Source organism: Pteropus vampyrus, unplaced genomic scaffold (genome assembly GCF_000151845.1).
Source record: "Pteropus vampyrus isolate Shadow unplaced genomic scaffold, Pvam_2.0 Scaffold465, whole genome shotgun sequence".
Lineage (NCBI taxonomy): Eukaryota > Metazoa > Chordata > Mammalia > Chiroptera > Pteropodidae > Pteropus > Pteropus vampyrus.
In genome coordinates this window covers 898,479-922,789 of record NW_011889246.1, presented here as the reverse complement: position 1 = coordinate 922,789, position 24,311 = coordinate 898,479, and the positions used below count along the sequence as shown (strand labels likewise).

The following is a 24,311-nucleotide window of genomic DNA, read 5'->3' as shown; positions in this document are numbered from 1 at the left end:
GGACACACATAGAGTCAAGCGCAGGCAGCATTCTGACTCGTGTCCTCCTATGTCCCTGTCAGACAGCGTGGCCCTGGGGTTTCCCATCTCAGCCTCTCACAGAGCCTTGTACCCGGTAGGTATCCACCGAATGTTTGCCACACAGAGAAGGCTCCGGTGAAGACTTGGATCTCACTCAGTAATATTCCAGCACTCACCTCCCCAATTCCTCCCCATGCCACTCCTACAGAGGGGTCTTCCAGTTAAAATTCCCCAAAGGAAATTTATGTCCATGTCCTCTTACGCACTCTTTCATGGGGATGCACAACAGCTGTTCACCATCTTTTGTAAAATCACTCGGAAATGGCTATGAAGTCACTCTCCAGACTTCTCTGCTTCGGGATATTTAATCCCAGTTCCCTTGACCTCCCTCTTGGATCCAGTGTGCTTACCTCTTTGATCATCTCTCCTGTTCTTTTCTAAATTCTTTCTAAAATCTTCCTCTTAAGTCAAGGAAGGTTTAAGAATGCCATTTTCCTGTAATGCTACAGCACAGTAAAGCTGAGGTCAGAGTCAGCCTCCTCTTGCTACAGCTTTCCTGAGTATCCTTTGAAGGACAGGTGACTGGAGCTTTTGACCTCAGGGCCCCGGACACAGGAGTGTCCCTCTCTGGCTGGAAAGGAAGTAAACAAAGGGGCCACTTAGAGAGAAGCACCAGTGAAGGAAGGACAGGAAAGAAAACGGGCCTTGTCTCTAAATCAGGGCACACAATATAGAGCGCCTGCAGGACCTCCACAGCTGCTCAAGCCCTCCAGCGGGAACTTGACCCCAACAAATGATTGCACCGCCCCCACACACATGCCAGAGAAGGTGGGGGATGATCTGCATTCATTTCAAATAAGACTAGGCCTTCATTGAGCATCTTGTCCTCAACGAAAATTATAACATTTATCTTACCTTCCAGCCTTATACTTGCCACAAAAAAACAACTTCAAGTCTCTTTGGACACATTATCTAAGTGTCTCCTTCAGTCTGACTTTCCTTCTCGTGGCAGAGCAGTTATGCCAGCCTTTAAGGCTATTTCCAGCTCCCCTCCCCCTGCAGCCAACCAAATAAATCAAGTCCAAGAAAGAATCAATGATCTCAGTGTAAGGTGCCCTGAGAGCTGCCTCTTCTTGTCCAGTCACCCCCATGCCCACCCCTGCCACCTGTGTGTGCACACACTCTCACAGGCACATGAGTGCACACACACAACTCATACTCTCATAACTTACAGAGAGGACTTGGCCGTTCGCATTGAGTTTGACACTGTTAAATGATAACAAAAAAGTAAGGGGGAAAGGCCCAGGGATGGTAGGACCCGGCCTTTTATATGAGGCATATCCAGTACCATCACTGAGTCTGGGAACCTGGACCAGCGGCCTCGGGAGGGAGGTCACCATCTTCCCAAGATTCACTTCTGCCTCTCTTTTTTGGCCTGTTGTCTCACAGATGGGCATCATCTTGAACATGAATCCAAATCATTTTCCTTGCATAGTCTCTCTTTCTCTCTGTGTATTATTTCTGTTTCGAAATAGCAATGGTCACTTCTTTCAGCAGCCTTTGCTTTTGCCCTGGCCAGGGAGGATAAAATGTACCAGTGACATGCTTCTCCCTGGGGAAGAAAAAGAAGGGAAAGTACCAATCAGTCCCCTCCTTCCAGTCCCCACCTAGGCCAGCTCCCTGCCTCCCTTTTTCCCTGTACCTAGCAAGGCAAGGCGAGCACTGGTCCTTCCGCACCTTAACAAATGCAAACAAGGCCCATCTTTCCACAACTTCTTTCACAATTCCAAAAGGAAGGGAAGGAGAGACTATTATACATAGAAAATGTACTATGTAAAATAGAAAATGGAAAAGATACACATTTTAACAACTTGGGAATATCTTACTGGGAAAGGTGATTATCGTCTTAAAAAGGAATAATTTTTGTTGCGTTAACAGGAAAATGTGTTTTCATTCATTCAAATAAGAAGATCCATTGGGATCCCATTTTACACCAAGAACTGTTTCAGTTGCTGGGTTACGAAGTGAGTAAGACAGGGGTGGACCCTGATCTCAGAGAGCTTCAATCCAATGAGGAGACAGTTAAAAGTCAAGTAACCAAAAAAATCACAGTCAGAAACCATGATGGATGCCATGGCATGGAGGACAGGGAGCATGGTGGATATGACACAACCTCAAGGAAGGCCTCTGTGAGTGGAGAGACTGGGCATGAGTGGGAGTTATCCAGAAATGAGTGAGGAATTGCTTTAAACTTCAGGAAGACACAACCTAAAGGCCATTGACCCTAAATACACTGGATACTTAGTACATCTAAGGAGAATTCAAATCAACAGGGCACGAAACCAAAATTATTTCAGCTGACTTTGGACCAGACGTAACAAGCAATTATAATATTTCAAATAAAGCGGAATGTGGGCCTGCTTGAAAGCAGAAGCCATAGAAGCCTCACGTGTTCCATGCATCCGAGCTTCTCTCCAAGTGATTTGTATCGTTTTTACTTGTCATAGCTCATCGTCACTATGAAGTTCGAATTTCATTTGGATGCACTAAGTGTTGTAATGTTCAGGTTTCACTTTGCTGCACCATCTCAGGAAGCCGTCAAGCCTGATGTGTCTTATGAACATGACCTAGCCTCCCCAAATTGGCTCCCAGCCAAAAAGTCCCTCACAGGGCAGGAAAGGCACCTATCATGGTCTGCCTCTGAGCTTTAGATTTCATCCTACTGACTGAAGATAAGCTGTACTGAGTATGACCAGATCCCCTTCCACACTTTAACCTGTGACAGTGGTGCTCTTTCTCCAGAGAACAGATACTTCTCCAGAAGATCAATGCTATGATGTGCCCGAATAGTTAGAGACGATTCTGTGTCATCACGCTCTATAACTTTTAATCCTTGTTGTTCTTGTTTTATTTTTAAAGGCTTGAGTTGTCTGTTGAAAGCATCTTTCGAGACTGGCTTGAGAGTTCCGGAATACCACAGGTGAGCTCCAGATAACTGCTACAAGGGAGGCAATGGAGAAAAGTTTGCCACTTAGTGTATTAGTCATGACAATGATTTATTTATATATTTATAAATATAAAAGTAATCATCTTTCTGAGTTGGAGTATCCCTAAGTCAGGGGAATGATGGTCTGCCACCCCTTCTCAGCCTGCCTCAGGCCTCTGCCTCAAGTGACCTCATGTCATAGGTGGACATGCTGCTCTCCCCTGAACTGTGTGTAAATGAGCTCTTGCGAAATGTGGTGTGTATTTTGGGTGGCATTACCAGGCCACAGTTCAGTGCCGCCAGTGGGTTTGTAGCTGGCCTCCAGCTCTACTCTTTGGATGCAGCCAGTGAGCTGGCTGCCTATAGCTTTCCACTGACCTGGCCCGCTCTTGGTTTCTCTTATCGTTTCCTGGTGCTGCTGCCCCTCGACTTCCCCCTTGAGTTCTGTATCCCTGCCTCAGGCTGGTTTCTCATATGAATGAGCTTTCTAGATTCATTTCTGTCTTAAGGACTAGGACCTTCCCTACTGCTGGTTTTGCTTTCCCCCTTCCTTTCAGCCCCCGGGCAGTGCTGCAGGAGACAGTTCCCAGCCAGCCCGCGGGCTCCAGCTCTGTGTCTGTGAGAATCACCTGGCTTGGAGTCTTCTCTCCTCTCTACCTCCCCACACCCCTTGCCTATACTTCCTGAATCCTAGAGGGTATCCCTGGCCCCTCACCAACCTGGGTGCTATCCCTCTCTAGAGCCTGGGCCTTGGGAAGTCCCAGGGTGGCATCCTGAATGGGGCTGGTCAAAGGACCCTGCAGGCCTGGAGCTCTTCTAGTTGGGGCTGCCCCCAGTGTGGCTGCAGACCCATCGTAGTAGGCCCCCCTGTCTGAGTGGACTTCCACAGCGGTGAGAAACTGCCCTGGACCCAGGCAAGCAGCCTTGTTAGCCTGCTCGTTTCTGGTTTCATGGCTGGTTACATGAGCTTCCCCTTGGGAGTGTCTAAATGTCAATGAATGTCTGTGAACCATGAAATTAAGAAACAGGAGGGGCTGTTCTCCATTACCTTTTCATCCCCCTCCTCAAATCTTTGTCCTGTTCTACACAGGACAATGTCGGCCACCAGCCACCATGACTCATTCCTAAGAAAGACTTTGGTTCAGGACTGTGAGTCACCTGTTACAAGTTACTTGTTTGACCCAGTTCTTCTTGGAGAGAAAAAAAAAAAAAAAAAAAGAATAAAATCCTGAGCCCTAAAAAGGCCAAACAAAGCAAGGGTTGGTAAGGCAGCACCTGGTCTGGGAAGGCAGTGCTTTCAACTCATATGTATTATAATGAGCTCCCGTGCTTTCTAAGATGGTGGCTTCCAAACCAGGCTGCTTGCTAAGTACAAAAATCTTGGGGAAACAAGGTTTCAGTCCGTCTGATCCTAAAGAGCCAAGCCTTGCCCTTGTTTTCGATGGGGGCGGGGGCATCCTCTGAAGCCATCTGCGTGGTGTTTACTGGGCCAGGCTGTAGCATGGCTCCTAGACATTCTTATGGTGGCCTGGGCTGGGAAGAGCTGGGAGCTCAGAGAGCAGAATCCCGAATTTCCTGGTTCCAAACAACAAGGCCGCTGTGTTCGGCAGTTTGCCCCGAGGGAAGAGAACAGAAAGAGTCCTTAATCCATGCCCAGAAGCGGGCGCACCCCACTCGGCTATAGCACTGGGGCTGACCCTCTCACTCCCAGGAGGCTCATAATTTCCCCTGAAGAGGAGGAGGCTTTGCCACCAGGAGGAGGCTTTTGCTTTTCATTAAAAGGGGGAGGAGAATGTGGAGGGGAGAGATTTGCCTCTGAGCGGAATGTTTCTTCCAAAGGTCTAGTTGCATTAGTGACAGCTTAGAGTGTAGACAAGAATCTCTGCTATAAACTGACGAAACCTGCTGTCAAAACACAGCCAGGTGCAACGAGGCCAACCCAGCTATAAATTGTCTTTAAGACCCAACTGGTATTTCCTTGGATGCTTAACTGTTGGGTAAAAACAACAGCCTCAGACAGAAAAGACCCTGATTTAGTGCATATCTTTTCATTGGTGAATGATCAGATGGCATCTTTTCATCTCTTTACCCTTTTCTGCCATTATTTATATGGTTGATGATGATTTACCTGCTTGCAGCCTTTTCACGCTCCTTGCGAATTCTAAGGCTCTGCAAGGGCTGGGACCCTCTGGTTGCAGGAGCCTGGCAGTGAATGAGACACCTTGTTCTTTGTTTCCATCATTATAATATAAAGTTACTAGTGTGCTTGGCCTGGATTGACAACCAGAGCACTGAAATCACTCCAGTGCTCTTTGTTCTCGTTAAAAATTTCTGTCCACCAGCAATTGATTGAAGTCATTCATGACAAAAGAGTCACGTTCTACCGGTGAAGTTTTCATTCCACAGGTTACAGAAGCTTTTTGTCTTCTCTCAGGAAGGCTTGCCTTGTGGTTGGCCTCGATTTTCCTTTTTGGCCACATTGAATGGAAATCATTTTTTAAAATGTGGAAATAGCTTCAGCAGCAATAAAAGTAAGCATGAACCCCCAAAGAAGTAAAATAAAAGAGATCCAAAGAACACCCAACCCTCTATAACCTTTGGCATTGCAAACAGATTTAAAATGGATCAGAGCATTGGCATTATAGATTATTTCCTTTAAGACTTTTTTTGATTATAGAAGAATTATATGTTTTAGAATATTAAAAAGTTTATAATAAAAATAACCCAAAGATAATTTTTGAAATAAATCCTTTCAGTCATTTTTCTGTATGAATATATAGTTTACCTTTTTCTTTGTCTCCCTTTTTAAAAATAATATGTTCTCTATAGCAAGTTCAAGCAATAGCAAAATATAAAACAAAGCCCTTGCACTCTTCAATCTTACCCCGCTAGAGATAATCTGTGCCTGTTAACAGTTTGGTATTCTTCCTTCCATACATTTTCTGTGCTGTATAGCAAGTAGGTGCATATTCCTTTTAAACAAAACTGGAATTTTATTATCCAAACTTAAAGCCTTCATTTAAAAATATATCCTAAGCAAGTGGTGTTGGGAAAACTAGACAGATACATGCAAAAAAAAAAAGAAAGAAAGAAAGAAAAAGAAATTGGATCACCTTCTTACACCATATACAAATATAAACTCAGAATGGATTAAAGAGTTAAATGTAAGGCCAGAAACCATGAAACTCCTAGAAGAAAACAGGCAGTAAAGTCTGGCATTGCTCTTAGCAATATCTTATTGGATATGTCTCCTCAGGCAAGGGCAACAAAAGAAAAAATAAACAAATGAGACTACATCAAATTAAAGAGTTTTTGCACAGCAAAGGAAACCATCAACAAAAGGAAAAGACAACCCACTGAATGGGAGAAGATATTTGCTAATGATACATCCAATAAGGGGTTAATGTCCAAAATATATAAAGAACTCATACAACTTAACACCAAAAAAAAAAAAAAATCGTATTTAAAAATATAATAGGCAGAGGACCTGAATAGACATTTCTCCAAAGAGGACATGCAGATGGCCAATAGACATACAAAGGGCTCAACATCATAAACCATTAGAGAAATGCAAAAAAAATCACAATGAGATGTCACCTCCCACCCGTCAGAATGACTATCATCAATATGTCAACAAATAACAAGTACTGGAGAGGATGGGGAAAGAAGGGAACCCTGGTACACTTCCGATGGGATTGTGCAGCCACTATAGAAAACAGTATAGAGATTCCTCAAAAAATTAAAAATAAAGCTGCCATATGATCTAGCAATTCCACTTCTGGATATTTATCCAAAAAAAAAACATAAACACTAGTTTTAAGAGATATATGTACCACTATGTTCATTGCAGCATTATTTACAATAGCCAAGATATGGAAGCATCCTAAGTGTCCATCTTTAGACAAGTGGATAAAGAAGTTGCGATATATTATGTACAATAGAATGTCACTCAACCATAAAAAAAGAATGAAATCTTGCCACTTGGGACAACATGGATGGACCTAGAGGGTATTATACTAAGTGAAATAAGTCAGAGAAAGACAAATACCATATGATTTCACTTATATGCGGAATCTAAAAAACAAAACAAATGAATAAACAGAAGAAAACAGAAACAGACTCATAGAGAACAAACTGATGATTACCAAAGGGAAGAGGGGTGGGGGGATGAGAATAAAAAAATAGTCCGTAGTTTACTTTGTTCTTTACCAGCTGTGTGACTTCCAGCAAATTTAACAACAAAAAAAGGCAACTGTTAGACTTTTATATTTCTCAAAAAAATCAGTTTCTTCTACTTTGGTTATCATAATTATTATACAAAAAAAATGGATTTTATTCTATTGTGCTCTCGATTATGATGGTTATTATATTTGCCTGATTACCCAAAATGCTAATTAGTTGAAGAATTAACATTATATTTAGTACCTAGCCAATTTTAGAAGTAGGAAATTATAAATCACCATATTTAGTCTGTATAAAAAGGAATCTTACATCTAATAGTCTATAATATATATTCACCCAAGAAAACATGCATTAAAAGAACAGTAAGAGGTGAATATTCAGTGTGCCATGTGGGGACTTTGTTATGTGATTTCCATTACAGTTAATGGGTGTTTGGTAACTAAGTCCCTGTGCCTCTCTAACCCTGTATGTGCTCCAGAGGGCTAGACATAAAACCGGAGTGATTCAGGAACTTCTAAGCTTTCTGAATTAGTGCTCTTCTTCAAAAAATAAATGAAAGAAAAACACAAAGAAAAAAGAAGCCGTTTTCCATATCCCTTGATATAATTCAAGAGCAATAATTTTTAACAGCTGCATAGCTTCCTAATGAATAGTACCATAATTTAATTTACTCAGACCCTGGCTGTTGGAATAGCAAACATTATTTATAAGAAAGATGCCCATTCTGCTAATTCGACAGTTCTATAAACAGATCTTGATTTCTTTTCATCTCTGCCCGAAGGTCTTCACCACCCCAACCCATATGTACATATATTCCAGTCTTCTTTTAAAACTTTTATATGCAAATATATAAGAAGTATATATTTTCCCATCTAGTCTTTTTTTCTGTACTTCCTTATTTTCATTGCTGCAGAACTCTCTGACTCCTCCCTTGCTTTGATTCCCTGCCCATATTGCCAGGTCCTGATATCTTTTTGTACATACTTATAAATTTTTAAATTTTCTTTCCCTTCCTAGCACCTCCCCCCGTTTTTTATTATATTTTGCTTGGGCTAGTGCAGTAGCTAATTGGCCTTTTAGCCACCAAACTGTCCCCCTTTCCATCATCATCCACATCAGTATAAATGAACCTGTCGTAAACACAGCTAAGATCCATCCTCAGCAGAAACCTTTCCCCATTAGCGATACATTTAGAACAAACTTTGGCCTGCTTTTTCAGGCCGTCAGCAGAACTGCCCCAAGCTACCTTTTTAAACTTTATTTGCTACTACTCCTACCATAATTACCAGTCTCTAAATATTGGTGAGCTTTACCACTAGCCTTTCTTTGTGCATAACCTTTTCTCTTCCTTGGACTGCTTTCCTTTCTCTGCATTTAGCAAGTATCATAACTTGTCTTACGTTGTTGCTATTTATATTCGTCTCATATGTCCCCTCCCCCACCCCTGGAAACAAAGCTTCTATCTGACTCATCCTTATCTTACCTGCTGTGCTGTACTTGGTAGAGATGCTCAGGGGCTCACTGTCCAGTACAGTAGATACTAGCCACACGTTGTTAAGCACTTGAAAAATAATCTAGTGCACCTGGAGGGCTGAATTTTTAATTTAATTTAATCTAAATTTAAATTTAAAATCTAATAATCCAGTTATTATTTGGAGTAACTTAGGTATGTGAATGAATGAATCTACTTTTTCAGCATAAATTTTATGAAATCAGAATACAGACCAAGCATTTCTGATTAAAATTCAGCATCCAAATTTTGGACTGTAAAAACACATCAGATTTATAAGAGTTAGTACCAAAAAAAGAAGAATAAAAAAATAGTCCGTAGTTTACTTTGTTCTTTACCAGAAGTATCTCATTAATCATTTTTTAAATATTGCTCACATGTTGAAATAATATTTTAGATACTTCATAACCCAATGTATATATACCCAATAAAAAGAATTATTAAAATTAATTTTAGTTGCTAGCTATGTTTTACTTTTTAATATGGCAGCTAGAAAATTTTAAATGATAAATATGGCTTGCATATATTCCTACTGAATGATGCTGTTGTAAAGCTGTTAGTTGAATTAAAGTCTGAATGCATAATGCCTTAAATCCCTCACCTTATAGGCATTATTGAAATCATCTGTATTTTGTCAGATATATGGAGAAAGAGCTGACCAATCCATAGATGCCCTTCAGTCTTCTGTGACAGCACAGATGATCGTAATCCATCTATGGGAGAGCTGGTTCACAGAGGGCACTCAGAAGGGCAGGAACAAATTAGCCTCGCTTTGGGTCTTAATTTTCATTTTGAGGCGACCTGTTTCCCAAGGTACTAACAAGTAGCCCACAGATGCCCAGGAAAATGCTCAGCAGCCATCAAATGGCAAAATCATAGGCAGCAATGGCAGCAACAAGGGTAGAGACGGCGGGTAACAGCCGACCACATATAGTGTCCTGGAAATAGACAGAAATCCACTCACGCTCCCAGACTTGCTCCTGAATCCCAGAATTTAGAACAGCAGGTTATTGTGTCATCTTGGAAAATGTCACTTCTTTCCAAGCCAACACCTGCAAGTTGCCAAAGGCCACACAAGCAAATGATGGAAAACTTTTAACTCTTGTAGGGAAAATGCTGTAGTCACAAAATTGAGGAAACTTGATGTAAGAGACTTTCTGTCATTGGAACTCTTAGCACTGAGAAATCCAGGTGGTTTAATAGGGGAATAACTTGTAGACTTCTTTTTAGTACACATTATTTAGTATTACCAACATAATTCTAAGGCCCGTTAAGATGCTCAATCTCAGTGGTATCTATAAGAATTCTATATTTAATTGAGACTAGTTGTTTTGCAAATTCCAGAGAAATTATATTTTTAAATTATATGTGCTTTGAGATTCTTGGTGTTTCGGGTTTTTTGTTTTGTTTTTGTTTATTTTGTTGTTGTTTTTTTACGTTGATAAAAGCAGTTGTCATAATGTGCTGTGCTTTTGGGCTCCTAATAATTTTGCTGCCATTTTTGTCCATGGTCCATCTTCCCAGAGAGATGTAGGTTACTGAAGGTCTGTACTGGGCGTTGTGTATTATTAGGGGCATCTTGTTTGACACTGTCCAAATGTATTGGCTTCTTCACAGCATAAGGCACCACGTTGAAACAGGAGACATTTTCCTTTGGTGCCCCGCATGAAAACTCTGTGTCCTTCCTTCTTTTCTCTTTGTTCCAAAACCTGATTTCAGAAAGAATGAACTTGTCCTGCCCTGTGGGAAAGAAGGAAAAGGAAGCAGGAACCACAGCTTTGAAATGTGTTTTTGTCTCAGTCCAGTCGATGGAGACAGTTGGTAGTGGCCTATGCAAACATGGGTTTTAATAAAGAGATAAGGCTGGGTACTTTCCAGAAGCATGGCTTTGCAGGCTTGGGTTACAGGCCCTCAGGGCCACCTAGCCCAGTATGGCAAGATCTGGTTATCAGAATCATCCAGAAACCTGTTTAAAATAACAGATCCTGGATTCAGCCCATACCTGCTGAAGATGGATCTCCGTAAGTAGGGCTGGGACCAGTATTCTGTCAAAAGAAGTTTCCTCCTTTTCTGAGTATAATTTAAACTTTTAGAGCCCCTCAATTTTATATTCTTCCTGAGGAAACCAAATATTTGGATTAGTGGTTTAGTTCATAGGTTCAACCAATATGTTCAGAGTCGTGCTGGGCAGTGGGCATACAAAGCCTTGAGCTTGCCCATGAGCTCATGGTCCTTGGGGGCATCTACAAACCAACCTCTGTTCAAGGCGTGCACAAAGGGCCTCTGCTCGGAGTTGGGACCTGGGGGGAGACGTAGTGGTCAGCTTCCTGTATTTGCCATGCTCGGCAGAGCCGGAGACTGGGCGCATTAGAAGACAATGTGCTTGCAGGCTAGGGACCTGGCTGCACCCCACTCGGTCACACGCCAGCCAGCTCATTGTGCAAGGAAACCAGTGTGATTGTCCTCAAGGTGCAAAGTTCAGAGGGACACGTTCAGACATATGGGCATTACCTGTTTTTCAGGTTCATATATACTATGGCGGCCACACAGTGTCCCTTAAGTAAGGACATTGTAGCTCTTGTAAAGAGCTTATACTGTTTAATAAGCTCTTGCTGTAACAGTGCTTTATCTATTTTGTAGAGAGATCTTCAGAAAGAAGGAGCAACATAAACTCAAAGAATTAGGACACAGATGTCAGCTTTGGACTGTAAACTTTATGTCAGTAAAAAACATCTCATTCTACTTTTTAAGAGGAGCCGCCCCCATTCTCTCTTTTATTAGGCTGAAGACATACACTGGTAGACTCTTCATCAAAGGCAGATTGCTCTCTATCTGCATTATGCTTTTGCCACACCTAGGGGGAATGGCACCCTGGGACTCAGCAGTGCAGTGAGCTATGCACGTAGGCGCAGGCACACATCGCTCAGCTGCTGGTGGTCAGGTCTGCACTCCAGGCTTTGGGTAGTGGCTCCAAACGTGGCCCTCCGCGATGCTCTTGGAGACTTTCGCCACATCTGCCACCCGAGCCCCTTTTGACAAGGAAAGCTATTAGGGACACTTGGCTGCTTTTAAAACATGGGGCTGCTTGTTTATGGAGAGCCATTATGTGTCATACAAAATAGGCATACAATATATTTAATATCTGTGTGATAAATGTTTCTTGGGCATGGCCTGTATTGCTTTATAGTTAAATAGTAGTCTTTTCTGGTGTTGCACGACTTTCAGTCTGCTTTAGAATCCTAGGTAGGAGTGAGTTTTGGAGAAGAATTTGTCCCTTCAGCAGTCGGGGAGCCGCAACACAGGGTGGGGTGGACTCATCTGCCCAAGATCACCGCCCTCGTTAGCAGCAGAGCTGGGGCTTTTATTCAAGACCCTCAGTCTTCAGTACATCCAACTAAGGCATTTTATGTTTTTAGCAAGTTTCTTTTTATTCCAAATAAGCTTGGTCCCATCCTTGCCTTAGTTTTTATAAGCCCTATGAAGAGATAATAAATGAATACAGCAGAGAGCCCTACGCAGTGATGATTCTTAATCTAATCAATGACTGCTCTTTTTCCTGAAACTGTTCTTTAATGAACAAAATAGTGCTTTGTGCACGCGGTAATGTGAACCTCACTTTCTAGGGCTTTTCATGAATATGTGTCATGGGAATACATGTCCTTCTTCCATTTAGGTATTTCTAAATGGTTGCCCTATGTATCTGACTGAATATTTTGCATAGGAAACACTGGGCTTTATTGCATCAAATAGCTGGTATATTTTTTTGGTGTGAATGAATGTGAGCATGTGTAGAGATTCGTGTAGGTCTTTACCTTGGGAGAGATGCAGCTATTTCTCTCTTGAGATGGAAACTAAATTAGATAATAAATACCAGATCACCAAAACAGTAAAGGAGAAAAAGCAATTGGTTGAACAAAAAAGTTGTCTATGTACCTTCTAACGCATTTAAAGGATGTTTCTCATATCCTCTTGTTTGCTTTCAAAAGCAAACTCCAACTAGAGTCCCTGGCTTTTGCCCTCTTTTTGTCCCCTCTGCTGATCCAGAGCAGGAGAGTGTCAGGGGCACAGCCCGGTAGCAGCCAGCCAGCAAGTGTGTCACAGGTCAGGGTAACAGTCAGTGACTGTCAAACTGCCCAAGTCCAAATGAATGTTTAAAAAGGGCAGCATTCGTGTCACACATGTATCTCTGTTTGGCTGTTGTCCACACTTTATTGGCACTCAGTAGTGAGTGTGTTCAGCTCACTCAGCAGAAGACGCCATCTTTCCAGGTCAGTCCTCTGGCTTGAGCCTTTAGGAGTTCAGTGATCCTGTATAGTTATAAGCACCACCATGAGTCAATTATGTTAGACCCACTTTGCTGTTTTCACAGGGCAGTGCGTAGTGAAGTACTTTTCTGCAAGCTTAATACTATATTGCAGCAGTCCCCAACCTTTTTGGCACCAGGGACCAGTGCTCCTATGAGAATCGAATGCCTGATGATCTGAAGTGGAGCTGAGGCGGTGAAGCTAGTGCTAGGGAGTGCCTGCAAACACAGATGAAGCTTTGCTTGTTGGCCTGCTGCTCACCTCCTGCTGTACGACCTGGTTCCTAACAGGCCACTGATGGATGCCAGTCTGTGGCCTGGGAGTTGGGGACTCCTATTGTATTGGATGAAGGAGGAATTGATACAGTAGATGAAGCTTTGGAGGCAACCCTATACCACTAAGCTGTGTGGCCTTGGGCGAGCCACTTGCCTTCTCTGAGTCCTCACTGCCTCTTTGTGGGGTGAGGGGAGCTTGCCAGGGTAAAGACCAGACCAGCTTTGTACCTTATGTCACTACATGCTGTGCCTGGTACTTCACTGAGACCTGAGCTGCAGGTGTGCCTGAGCACCTCTGAGAAGAGGGAAGTCTGGATTTACTTTTCCTTTAAGTGTCTTCCTTTCCTCCTTAAGAACCTGGTGAATTGCCTTCAGACTGAAAACTTACCCTTTGTTTGGAGTGATATTGGAGAGTTTTCATATGTTGCACCTAGAGTTGTTTTTTACAAATATACACTAACAAGAAACTCTGTTTGTGTGTTTCTTTTCTCTCCCACTGGAAAATTGCTATTTGAGAGATTATTGAGAGAGATCTTAAGTAATAATCAATCTGCAAGAGTATTTATGTTGGTTGATCATTGAAGAATAGGCCTGCTTGTAATTCAAATCAATTATTCACAGATATTAACCTGTCTGACCAGCAGGAGATGAAAAAAATTTCTCTAGGGTTGTTAACATCTTGAAATTCCTGCAAATCAATAAGAACTGCAGGTGACTTTTACCTTGGATAGTGGCAACTATTATTTCTAGGATCCATTTGGATACATAAAAATAAGTACTTGTTTTTGTCTGTTCCCTAAATGACCTTGGGGAAAAAAGCCCAGTGAGTTCTAGGTTGCTGTTTGAAGGAGGGGAAAACATGGGGGCCAAATGCTCCAGAAGGAGAACCTCATTTTTTATGCTGCTTTTATATTTCAATCATTAGAGTATTTGCTGCTTTAAAAAATAAAAACAAGCCAGTAATGAAATGTTTATGAGAAATCTCTACAGTGGTCACAGCATAGCTTGCAGCAGACTGGTGCCATGTTCTTTATATTGAAAAAGTAGAACCTATTTGGGGGGTGAGGTATAACAAGAAATGATCAAACCCAGATGCTTTTCTAAAATTATATTTTCAGTGCATTTATATGTCTGTTACAAAGTGTGCTACATGCTAAAAATATTTTCCTTTGTAGGTCGAGAGAAATTTCAAACCGCATTGAGGACTACATAGATCAGATGGTTTTCCTTAAGAGCGTTAAGGGGCATCCTGGTTGTTATTAGCCCTGACTTTCCAATATGACTTTATTTATGCCAAAAAGCTTCACAATCCAATTCCTCTTTATTTTCAGCAACTTTATTGGCATTAAAATGCATGGACGGGAGGCCAGAGTCAGTACGTTAGAAATGAGGACTAAGACTCCAGGGCGATGGGTGATAGTGGGATCGGACTGGAGAGAGCGCCTTCATCCCTGTGGCCCATTTCCCCGGGGAGAAGTCGCCTCCCATGTCTCCATCCTTCTCTCCGAGTGTTCTGTCTCCCTTTCTCTCTATGCTCTCTTCCTTTTTTCTCACTTGTGCATGCATCACTTTTCACTTTTCATTATTCCGTGCGGCCAAGCGAAGATTCGCTCTCTGACTCTTCTTGGTTGTATTTATTACAAAGTGGACTTTTCCTGAGTTCTCAATGGATCTCTTCTCCTCAAATTATATTTCTTCATCAATGACATTGATTTTGTAATTGAAGGATGTCTGTCTGGGTTTAGCAAAAATGCTTCTAGTGAATTAAGCTGTAAATGTGTCAATCCAAGAATGTACAGGTTGTATCGCTCTATTAAATTATATTTTTTATTTAATTCTTCCCTCTTCTTCCTTTCCCCCCAATATATTGGGTAAATTATTTTATGCATTAGAATATCTAGAATGAAAAAACTATCATTTTATCAAATAACATTGGTTTTAAATGCATGTAGCTACTATTAGGATTTTAGATGTGTTTGCATCTAGCGCATAATCATGCTGGTACCTTCAGAGAACAATGTAGAAATGCCAAATTTCATTTAATGATCTTTTTGTAACAATAGTGGGCTTATTTATTTGAGTGAATGGGACTGGAAAGGGAATAGTCTATAATAAGGCAGACATGAAAGAGAACTGCTTCCTTGTGTCTACCAGTCCTTTGGGCGGGGACGGGCACTTGTTGGCCGTGCCTCAGATGTGCCATATCTCTGCAGGCTCCATCCAACAGCATCATGTCTATGTGGTGGTCAGGTGAGGCTTTTTATTACGATGTCACAACCCAGTAATTTGAGACTTTTGAAAGTTTACTTAGGTTCAAAATACCATTTGGGCTTTTGTTTTGGAAGGAATGAGCATTTACTGGTGTACGCTGTGCCTCTGGCTTCAGGTGCTGTCTCCTTTCGTCCTCGCCACAGCTCTGTGAAGCAGACAGCATTATCTCCATTTCATAGGCACAGAGAGGTTGCGTAACATGCTCAAGGTCATACGGCTTCTAGGTGGCAAGGACAGAGGGTGCCTAAGTCTGAGTTCTCATCACACATCGCTTTGTGCAGAGATAGGTCAGTCACATTCATTGGACAGCACTTAAAAACAACAGCAGCACATTTGGTTCTGCAATAGCGTGATTTCCAATGCCCTGGAACCTCAAAGAGCAAGGCAGTGAAATAGAAACGCTCAAATAGCAGGCAACACTAAAACAGACCATAGTATTTACACTACAAGTTGAAATCCATAATTATAAAAACAGGAAGGAAGGACCAGAAGATTGTTAAGTTTAAGAGAAGCTAATATACCTAATGTTGATATGAATGTAAATTAACTGGGGGGATTCTTAAATTTGGCATGTTAAAAGGTGTTTATGTTGGGTCTAATAAAGCACTAATGTTCTGGGTTCTTTTCCATCTCTCACACTACTGAGCACAAAAGTGTGTTGTGTGCAGAATGGCTGGGTTTATCCCTGGTAGAAAGAAGTTATGTTTGGTATCTAAAGAACAATAAGAGTTTTGCTGCTTGGCTGATCAATGCTGGATCAAGTTCACATTCCCGGCTCCTACTCTCCCACCTACACATGTGGGGGGGCGGCGGGAGGCGGGGCGGGGGGGGTGAAGCAGAGCAAAGGGAGGGAGGACAGATCCTTTTTCACAGAGCGGGGAGGGATGGGGGGAGGGAGGAGAGAGAGAGAGAGAGAGAAGTGTGTGGGAGGGGGCTGTTCTAATATGGAGACAGCTGGGCCTGGGTAGCCTTAAACATGGATTTAATCCACTCCTGGGGGAAACATCCTACAAAAGGTAAAGAGATTAACAGCCAATCAGTTCTGGCCCTTCCCATTGTTTACCTGGAATACCTTGTATGGATCTAAATGTTTGATGAACAAACATTCTGGAAAATAGCTTTCTCATATATCATTTATATTTGAGACAGCCACCCCACCCCTAACTGTGATAGATTTTACTTTCATTATTCTCTGTGTGTGTGTGTGTGTGATCTTACTTCTGAATAGAGGTAGAATGATTCAGACCCATTCTTCTTACTTGCAGATTGTAACTAAATTGTGTACCTTTGGGAGGCCAGATGACGGGCAACCCAGTCTGAGTGCCAAAGTTTTTAAAAATAGACATTCTGGAAAAAGAAAACTAGACATGCCAAGGGTCACAGACTCTTGATGCCTAACCTCCTTGAACGGCACTGTGGAGCACAGGTTCTCTATGTGCATAGACTCACAGATACCATACCCATTCCATTTTACAGAATAACTGAAGGGACCCAGACATATGTGTTTGCTTTTCAAGCTCATGAAATGTCAACATATATGTTTGTGCTTCTAGTTAATTAGTAATATCTTTTGTAAGGTATTTCTAGATTAGTTTTCCTATAGCATCAATGCAGTGTGTCTTTTCTAAACAAGGAAGCCCATTTTGTGAGAACACGGTGCCCAAGACTCAAAGGACGTTCAACCTGGGTTGCTTCCTGTTTGCAACAGTAGCTTTTATACACAGCGCAAAGGGTCTTTTGCATTGGTACACACTGTCCCCTAATCCTAGCCATCAATCTTCCAAATGCAAATGTTTGTTTCCAGGGAATAAATGGCAGACATCGACATAATCAGAACATTGTTTGCAGGGGATAAGTGGGCAATACTACCTCATGTATACAGCCTTCCAGGTCAGCACTAAATTTAGGTTCCCTGAAGACAAGGATCTATGCTCTTTTCACTCAGGACCCAGAATCTTATTAACCATGAACATGGAAAAAACTCCCAAAAGTCAAATATCCATTCTTACCTCCCTTTTGGGTGATGTTGAGATCTTCTACTTCTTTTTAAGCACGCACATGTGTGCTTAACTAATCTTGCGAAGAAGTTTAGGCCTAAGTGTAAGGTATAAAAAATGCTGTCTTAGGTCAGCCTGACAGCCCAGCCCACCCAGCATTGTGTCTCCTATCTGCCCGAAGGCACTTAGTGTAATAGAACATAAGAGGTGGCTGTCCTTTGTGGCAGTAACCTTGAAATTTCGATGTCTCCCAAACATCTGAAATTTTTCATAGTAACTTTTTAGAGATGGATCATCATTAAAATGATCTAAACCAGTAGTTCTCAATACTGGCTGCAAAATGGAATCCCTGGGGAGTGGGGAGTTGGGTTGGGAGAGGGTTTTAAAAAATGACTGATGTCTGGGTCTCACTCTCAGAGATGAGACTCTAAGTGGTCTGGAGTGCCACCTGGGCATTGGGATTTATAAATCCCCCTGGTGATTCCAATAAGCAGTCAGGGGCAGGAATCACTGATCTGCAGCCACTCTTATATAATTTTATATTTCACCTGTGAACCTCTTTAAGTTTATAGTGTCCACGAATCTTAATCTCCTGTAAAGAATTGCAGACATACCGGTGTTGAGGGGGATATACTGACATCTCTTTTCTAAAATGGCTGTTTCAATAGACTTTTGTGGTATGGGATTATATTTTATGGGCTTTGTTTTGATCTGAGGTTGAGCTGATCTACATAATAAACAAATATTTAAAAGCAAGATGGTCATGCTAGATGTTCCCTAAGCTCTGGCGCTAGAGTAGAAAGAGCACTACGTTTTCAGCCAGGACATGTAAGTGATAATATGAAGTCCTAAAGGTACTAAAATTTCCTGAGACTCAGTCTCTTCATCCTGAAGATGTAACCATGTGAGACATAAGTAGAACAGTTTGTATGTGGAAGTGCTTTGTAAACTGTTCAGTCCTGTACAGAATTGGCCACTCTGGTTCTTTCTATCTGTTCTGAGGTTCCATGGTCTCAGATATATGTAGTACTTAAGTACTTTTTTTGTCTTTAGGTCACTTCCCTTCATATTCTATGATGTTGTTTGCCTCTTAGTTCCAGGAGTCTTGAATTTGATAAATAACAACTGCCTCCTCTTGTAAGAACATCACATATGTCATTTGATCTTCAGAACTCTATGAGAAAGGAGGCCCAGAAAGCAAATATATGGCAGAGCCTGGATTTAAACCCAGACAGGCTGTGTGTGTGCTCCTTATACTGTGTCTCACTACCGCCTGGTCATACTGTCTTGAGGACAGGGATGGTGCCTTATTCATCTTTGTGTTCACAAAGTTGAGTGCTCTGTTTTGCAGAGGGCACTCAGTATGTTTGTTAAGTGAATAACCCATCTATATGTCCAATTTACATTCCTCTTCCTGCAATCTAAGCCCATTTTCTCTGGTTTTGATATCAAAAAGAGATAAAATACTTGGTTAACATTTTTGTATAGTATTATATTTTTTTAAATAGTTCTTGTTCTTGAATTTTATAAGTAGAGTATAATCATATGTCCTTACCTTCTACACTTCACCTCTAAATGTTGTTAATGGAGAGATTTATTAGAACCAGAAAATTTTTCTAGACTTTCTACCACTAAAAAAGAAAAAGAAAGTGAAAGAAAGAAAAAATAAACCCAGTATATTTTATTTATTCATACTCCTCTTTATCCAAAATGGACTTAAGGCAGCTTCCAAAGCAAAATCTAGCATAAAATAAGAAAAATGAAGCAATGTGAAAATAATGGTAGGAAATAAGTTGGGGGCAGGAATTAAATTAGCACGTAATATGCACCCCCTAAAGTTCCTGTGCTTGGCTTAAAGTAGGGTAACAGAGCTTTCTAAAAGAGAGGAAAGGGAACATTCTCAGGGTCCATGAGGTAAAATAAACCAGTTGCTTAAGTCCAACTATTGCTGATGTTGATACCAGGGAGAAGTTTGTCCTGTGTGTCCTCACAGAAAACTACTATTTAATGTAATAAACAACCCTCTAAAACCATCCTTACAGTAAACATTGTGATGGATTTTATGAGGCCGTTTCTTATAAGGCTCTGCTATAAAGGTTGATGGCTCCTTACTAGAATATAATGCATTAAAAGGAATTTCATAGAGCACCAGTAAGACGCAGTGCAGCACCAGCTGTATCGTGGTCTGCCCTGATCAGAGAAGATCTCAGGTAGGAGTTTGGGCATCAGAAAAAACCTGTGAACCTCCTGACAACTGATGTGTGTGAGGAATGATGGGGGGGACAGCATGTGATGTAGCCGTGTTTTTCTGTAGGGGGCTAATAGCTGACAGCTAATGTTTCATCAGGTTCTAAGGGCGGAAGGGTCAAGATATGAAAGAACTGAGCATGCTCCCTCGGACAAGTTCTGTCTAAGGTTTTGAGCAACAGTGAGCTCAGGGTTATGGTTACTGAGAGAAAGAGGTTCGGTTAGCCAGGTCAATGCAGAGCAAAAGTGGGATGGATTTCCTTTTTAGAAAACCGTGTTTTATAAGGACTTCCACTAAGAGGTCCATTTAACAGGGCCAAAATCCTCTTCAGAAAGAAGTTAGGTTTTCATTCTAACACAGAGGCAACATGGGCAGCAATATAAATTATACACAATTTTTCTAAAATCAGCTAAAAAATAGCATAAAGGAATGTTACATTTAAAAAAACGATAGAGCAAAACTTAAAGTCATTAATGTTTGATAGCTTTGCCCCTAATCTTTACTTGTTATTATTTGCAACTTAAATTAACCTTGAGTTTATTTCCAGACCTGTATAGACTCTTACTTTGTAATTCACCCCAAATACATGTTGGCTATAGAGCCCTTCTGAAGCCAGCCAAAGCTTCAGGACCTCTCTACCTTGTTTGGTATTAAAAGGTCTTTTGACTTCTTAGAGTGGACAGTGCCCAAGGGTGTGTCCTTTGCCATCTGATGTAGTTTGGTCTAATGAAAGGGCTCCCCTTGTCTGCCCTTCTGGCCTTCTGATTGACTAGTAAGGTATGCTGATGCTTTTCATTCTGTCTATTGTACCTCATCACGAGGCAGAAGCACACATCCATATAAACAATATGAAATTGGTGTCACTATCATTTTCCAATGAAAGAAGTCATTTCTTCTCTAAAACAAATCAGAAGAAAACAGAAAAAAGTTTTCCCTCCGAAAGTAATCTCCAGCCGCTAGGTTAAGTAATGCTTTTATTTCAGAGCGATGGCATTTTCCTCAGCCTCTGAAAATTGTCTTCAGCTATTACAAACTGCTTTGACAAGAAAGTTTCTTAGAACAGCTTCCTTTCAAAACTTGCATCTCTACTGGACAAAGCATTTTTATAGACATAATTCAAATAGAAAACATCTGTTTTTGAAAGATAGCTTTCAAGTGCTTTCACCACATTCTCAAAGGTAGTTATTAGAGTATCCATCCTTGACTACAGAATTCCAGTTTTTAAAAAGTCACCTTCCTCCAGTTTCCCCACACCCTATCTTCACTGGGGTCAGCCCCTGAAGAAAGGGAGATTCAGGTAGACAAAAAGAAGAAATATTTTGAGGTTATTATATTGAGTACAGCAAGAATTAATATTTTTCCAGTGTCATGCAATATGTTAAATTTTTATTCTGTTACATTCAGCTCCTAACACCAATTTGGAATATAATTTTAGTGATTACTATATGAGGGAATTAGGAACCTTTATTTCTCAGTTCCTTTTTTTTTTCTAAAAAATGTCATTTGAGAAGTATGCTAGCAATAACTGATGTCCCATGGTCTCTTTCAAAAATTGCATAATTCTCTGCTCTTTATTAATTAAGATTTTTTAGTGGAGAAACTAACAGTTAATTAGAAAGATCTTCATCTTAAGACTCCCCTCCTTGAAATTTTACATGCCTTTCATTCAGTCCTTTGTTTCTTTCCCTTTATATTTAGTCACTTAACATATTTATTGAGCATTTACTATGTGCCAGGTCGTACTTTTAGTGATTGGACAAAAATCAAGAACAAAAGACAGAATCTCTTTCTTCCTGGATCTTAAAGTCCAGTCAGGAAAATAGACATTCAAAAAATTAATTTAAAAAATAGCTATGAGAAGTGTACAACACAAAGAGTGAACCCTCATGTAAACTATGGATTTTGATTAATAATAGTGTATCAAATATTGGTTCATAAGTTGTAACAAATGCCCCACAGGAATGCAAGATGTTAATAATAAAGGAAACTGTGTGTTATGTTGGCATATCAGAACTCTGCCTTCAGTGCAAATTTTTTTAACTGCTGTAAAAGCTAAAGTCTCTTCATTAAAAATAAAAATGTTAAATAGCTATAAAAGATAAGCACTTTGTAGGAAATAAACAGGATGCTATTAGAAAGAATAGTGGAGCGACATAATTTGGATCAGGGAGTAAAGAAAGTGTTGTTTAAGCCCAGACCTAGAGAAGCAGGAGCCTACTAGGCAAAGAAGAGAAGGAAACACATTCTCAGTAAAGCAAAGTGATATGTGAACTACCTCTGCAAATATTGTTCTGGTTTCTCTGTAGAGGATGGATTGTGGGAGTGGGGTTGAGAGGCAAGAGTATAAAAGAGACAAGTTAGGAGGCACTTAGAATGGACCACTGCTTCCCCTCCCGACTCCAAGTACTAGAAGAGCAGAGTGACAGTGGGATGTTTCCTTGCCTCAGTTTATGCCAGAAACAATTAGGTTCTCATGGGTTGGGTGCTAGGAAAAAAGGAGTCTGTCAATGGCAGCAAGAAAGTGTTCCCAGGTCTCAATTCCCAAGATCTTTCCAGTGGCTCAGTGGGATTTATAGAATGAGGAACAATCGCTTGTGTGTTTGTGTGTGTGTCTGCAACCAGGTGAGAATTATAAGGGGCGAGGAAAGCCTTTAAGTACTAACTACCCAGCTGTAACAACAGATTTTCATAGAAGTCTAAGATTTAATTTGCAGTAGTTATCTTTATTCCTGCTACTGGATTTTTTTGAATTTTTTTTTTTTTTTTTTTTTTTGTTTGTTTCTTTAAAGACTACATGTTTTAAAATTGTTGCTAAATCAACAAAGAGGACACTTAAGTAAAGTCCATTTAGGCAGGGCACTGGTTTAGTACATCAGTATTGAACTGTTTGTTTCGGAGTTCTTAGGGATGGTGAAGTTTCAGGGAAAACAATTTTAATGGATATGTCAGCCTGTAATAGATTTCTTTTGAATCCGAAACTGCTTTTTTATTATTAAAATTATTGGGGTGACATCGGTTAATAAAATCATATAGGTTTCAAGTGTACAACTCAATAACACATCACATGCATATTGCACTCTGTGTTCACCACCCAAAGTTAAATTTCCTTCGATTATTAGTAACATGGAAGTTGTTTTATTTCCTTTTAAAATTAATCTGCTCTGCAATTACATAATCCAGTTCATCATTTGTCTGTTTTACCTGCTTATGTGTATGTGCACTAGATATTTGTAAGTCAGTAACTATTTTTATGCATTTCTTTAACGGTAGAAAAATTGTATATGATGTTTGTACATTATATATAAGAACTTCTGATAACATTGAAAAATCCTTAGCAAAGGAGAATGCATTTTGTAGCACTTAGCTAATAAGGATACAAAATGGTTAATATATCTAACTATAGTTTTGTATTCCTGGAAACATTAAGTCAAGAATTCCCAATTTGAGCAGACCTGTTGTTTATTTTAGGAAATAGAAGTGCATCATCAATGTAATTTTAAGTAGCTCAGTTGTGAATATGGGATGAAGGGATAAAATAAAGTTTTCCACTGTGATGTCTCCATTAAGAAGCTCCTCTTTGTGTAAAATACTCCATGGCAAAGTTGCTTCTATTTAAAGTAGTGAGTTTGATCTTGGCTTTGATCTAAAGCTTTTGATCTTGAAAGAAGGATGGAGTAGCAATAAAGAGAGGGCAAGGCAGATTTTCTTTAAAGAAATGTGATAAAGTTAAAGGAATGGTCAAGATTAGCGAACACGAGTGCGACCCGACTCCTTCCTAAGCGCTCACGCCGGAATCTGTTTCAGCCAATTTCTGATGCGGATGGGAAGGAAAGCCTTTTGGGAGCCGGCAGAAAACCTTGGGGCATCATACACTTTTATAAACTAGTTGGAAACTTTCCCCCTAATTATGAAGACATTGCCCCCCTTTTAAATTCTCCCCAGTCGCTCTGAGGGAACCACGGGCCGGGCGAGTGCGGCGCTGACTGTGCTTAGCCAGAGCGCATTCGCTCCCGCGACTCGCGGGTAGAGCGCGGGCTCGCCCTATAACGCGCTCCCGGCTTCTACCCCAAAGAGGTCACCTGCCACCGCCCAGGAGGCCGGAGGGGCCATTGAGAAACAGCTACTTAAACATTTCATCCGCTCCCAGAGAAAACTCCATTAGGAAAGTTCCTTTCCCTCCGCGAAGGCTATCTGGACACTTAGGCTTCTGACCCGAGAAGCGAGTTCAGGCTGGCCGCGGAGGTGAGGTCGCTTTTCGTGCTAAACCCTTTTGCTCGCGGGCGAGCAGCACTTCAGCTCCCAAGGCGGCCAAGAAGCGCTTTCGCGAGTACCCAAGGGCTTGCGGAGGTGAGGACTAGAAAGGTAAGGCGTGCGCGCCGGGGTCGGTCCGCGTATTGGAGCGCGGGCGCGGGCCGGACCCGGGAGAGGACGAAAGATGTTCGCAAAGAGAACAATAAAATCGCGGGCGCGCTGGCGGGGGCGGGGGCGACCTGCGGCGAGCGCGGCGCCTATACCTT

At 41.2% G+C, this 24,311-nt stretch overlaps 1 protein-coding gene across 23 annotated transcripts in view; it reads left to right on the top strand.

Annotated features, from left to right (window-relative positions):
- The window catches only part of CUNH9orf3 (chromosome unknown C9orf3 homolog), a 339,317-nt gene that overhangs the window by 233,835 nt on the left and 81,171 nt on the right, over positions 1 to 24,311 (top strand). For 22 of the 23 annotated variants that reach the window (XR_002777583.1, XR_002777584.1, XR_002777587.1 and 19 more), the window contains one exon: positions 2,941 to 3,001. Coding sequence is in view for 10 of the 23 variants with exons in the window: in XM_011382213.2 (XP_011380515.1) it covers positions 2,941 to 3,001 (61 nt within the window). In the remaining 13 variants the exon portion in view is untranslated. Of the gene's footprint in view, positions 1 to 2,940; positions 3,002 to 14,453; positions 15,028 to 24,311 lie in introns of those variants that run through there. The other variant, XM_023524464.1, reaches the window with a different exon arrangement.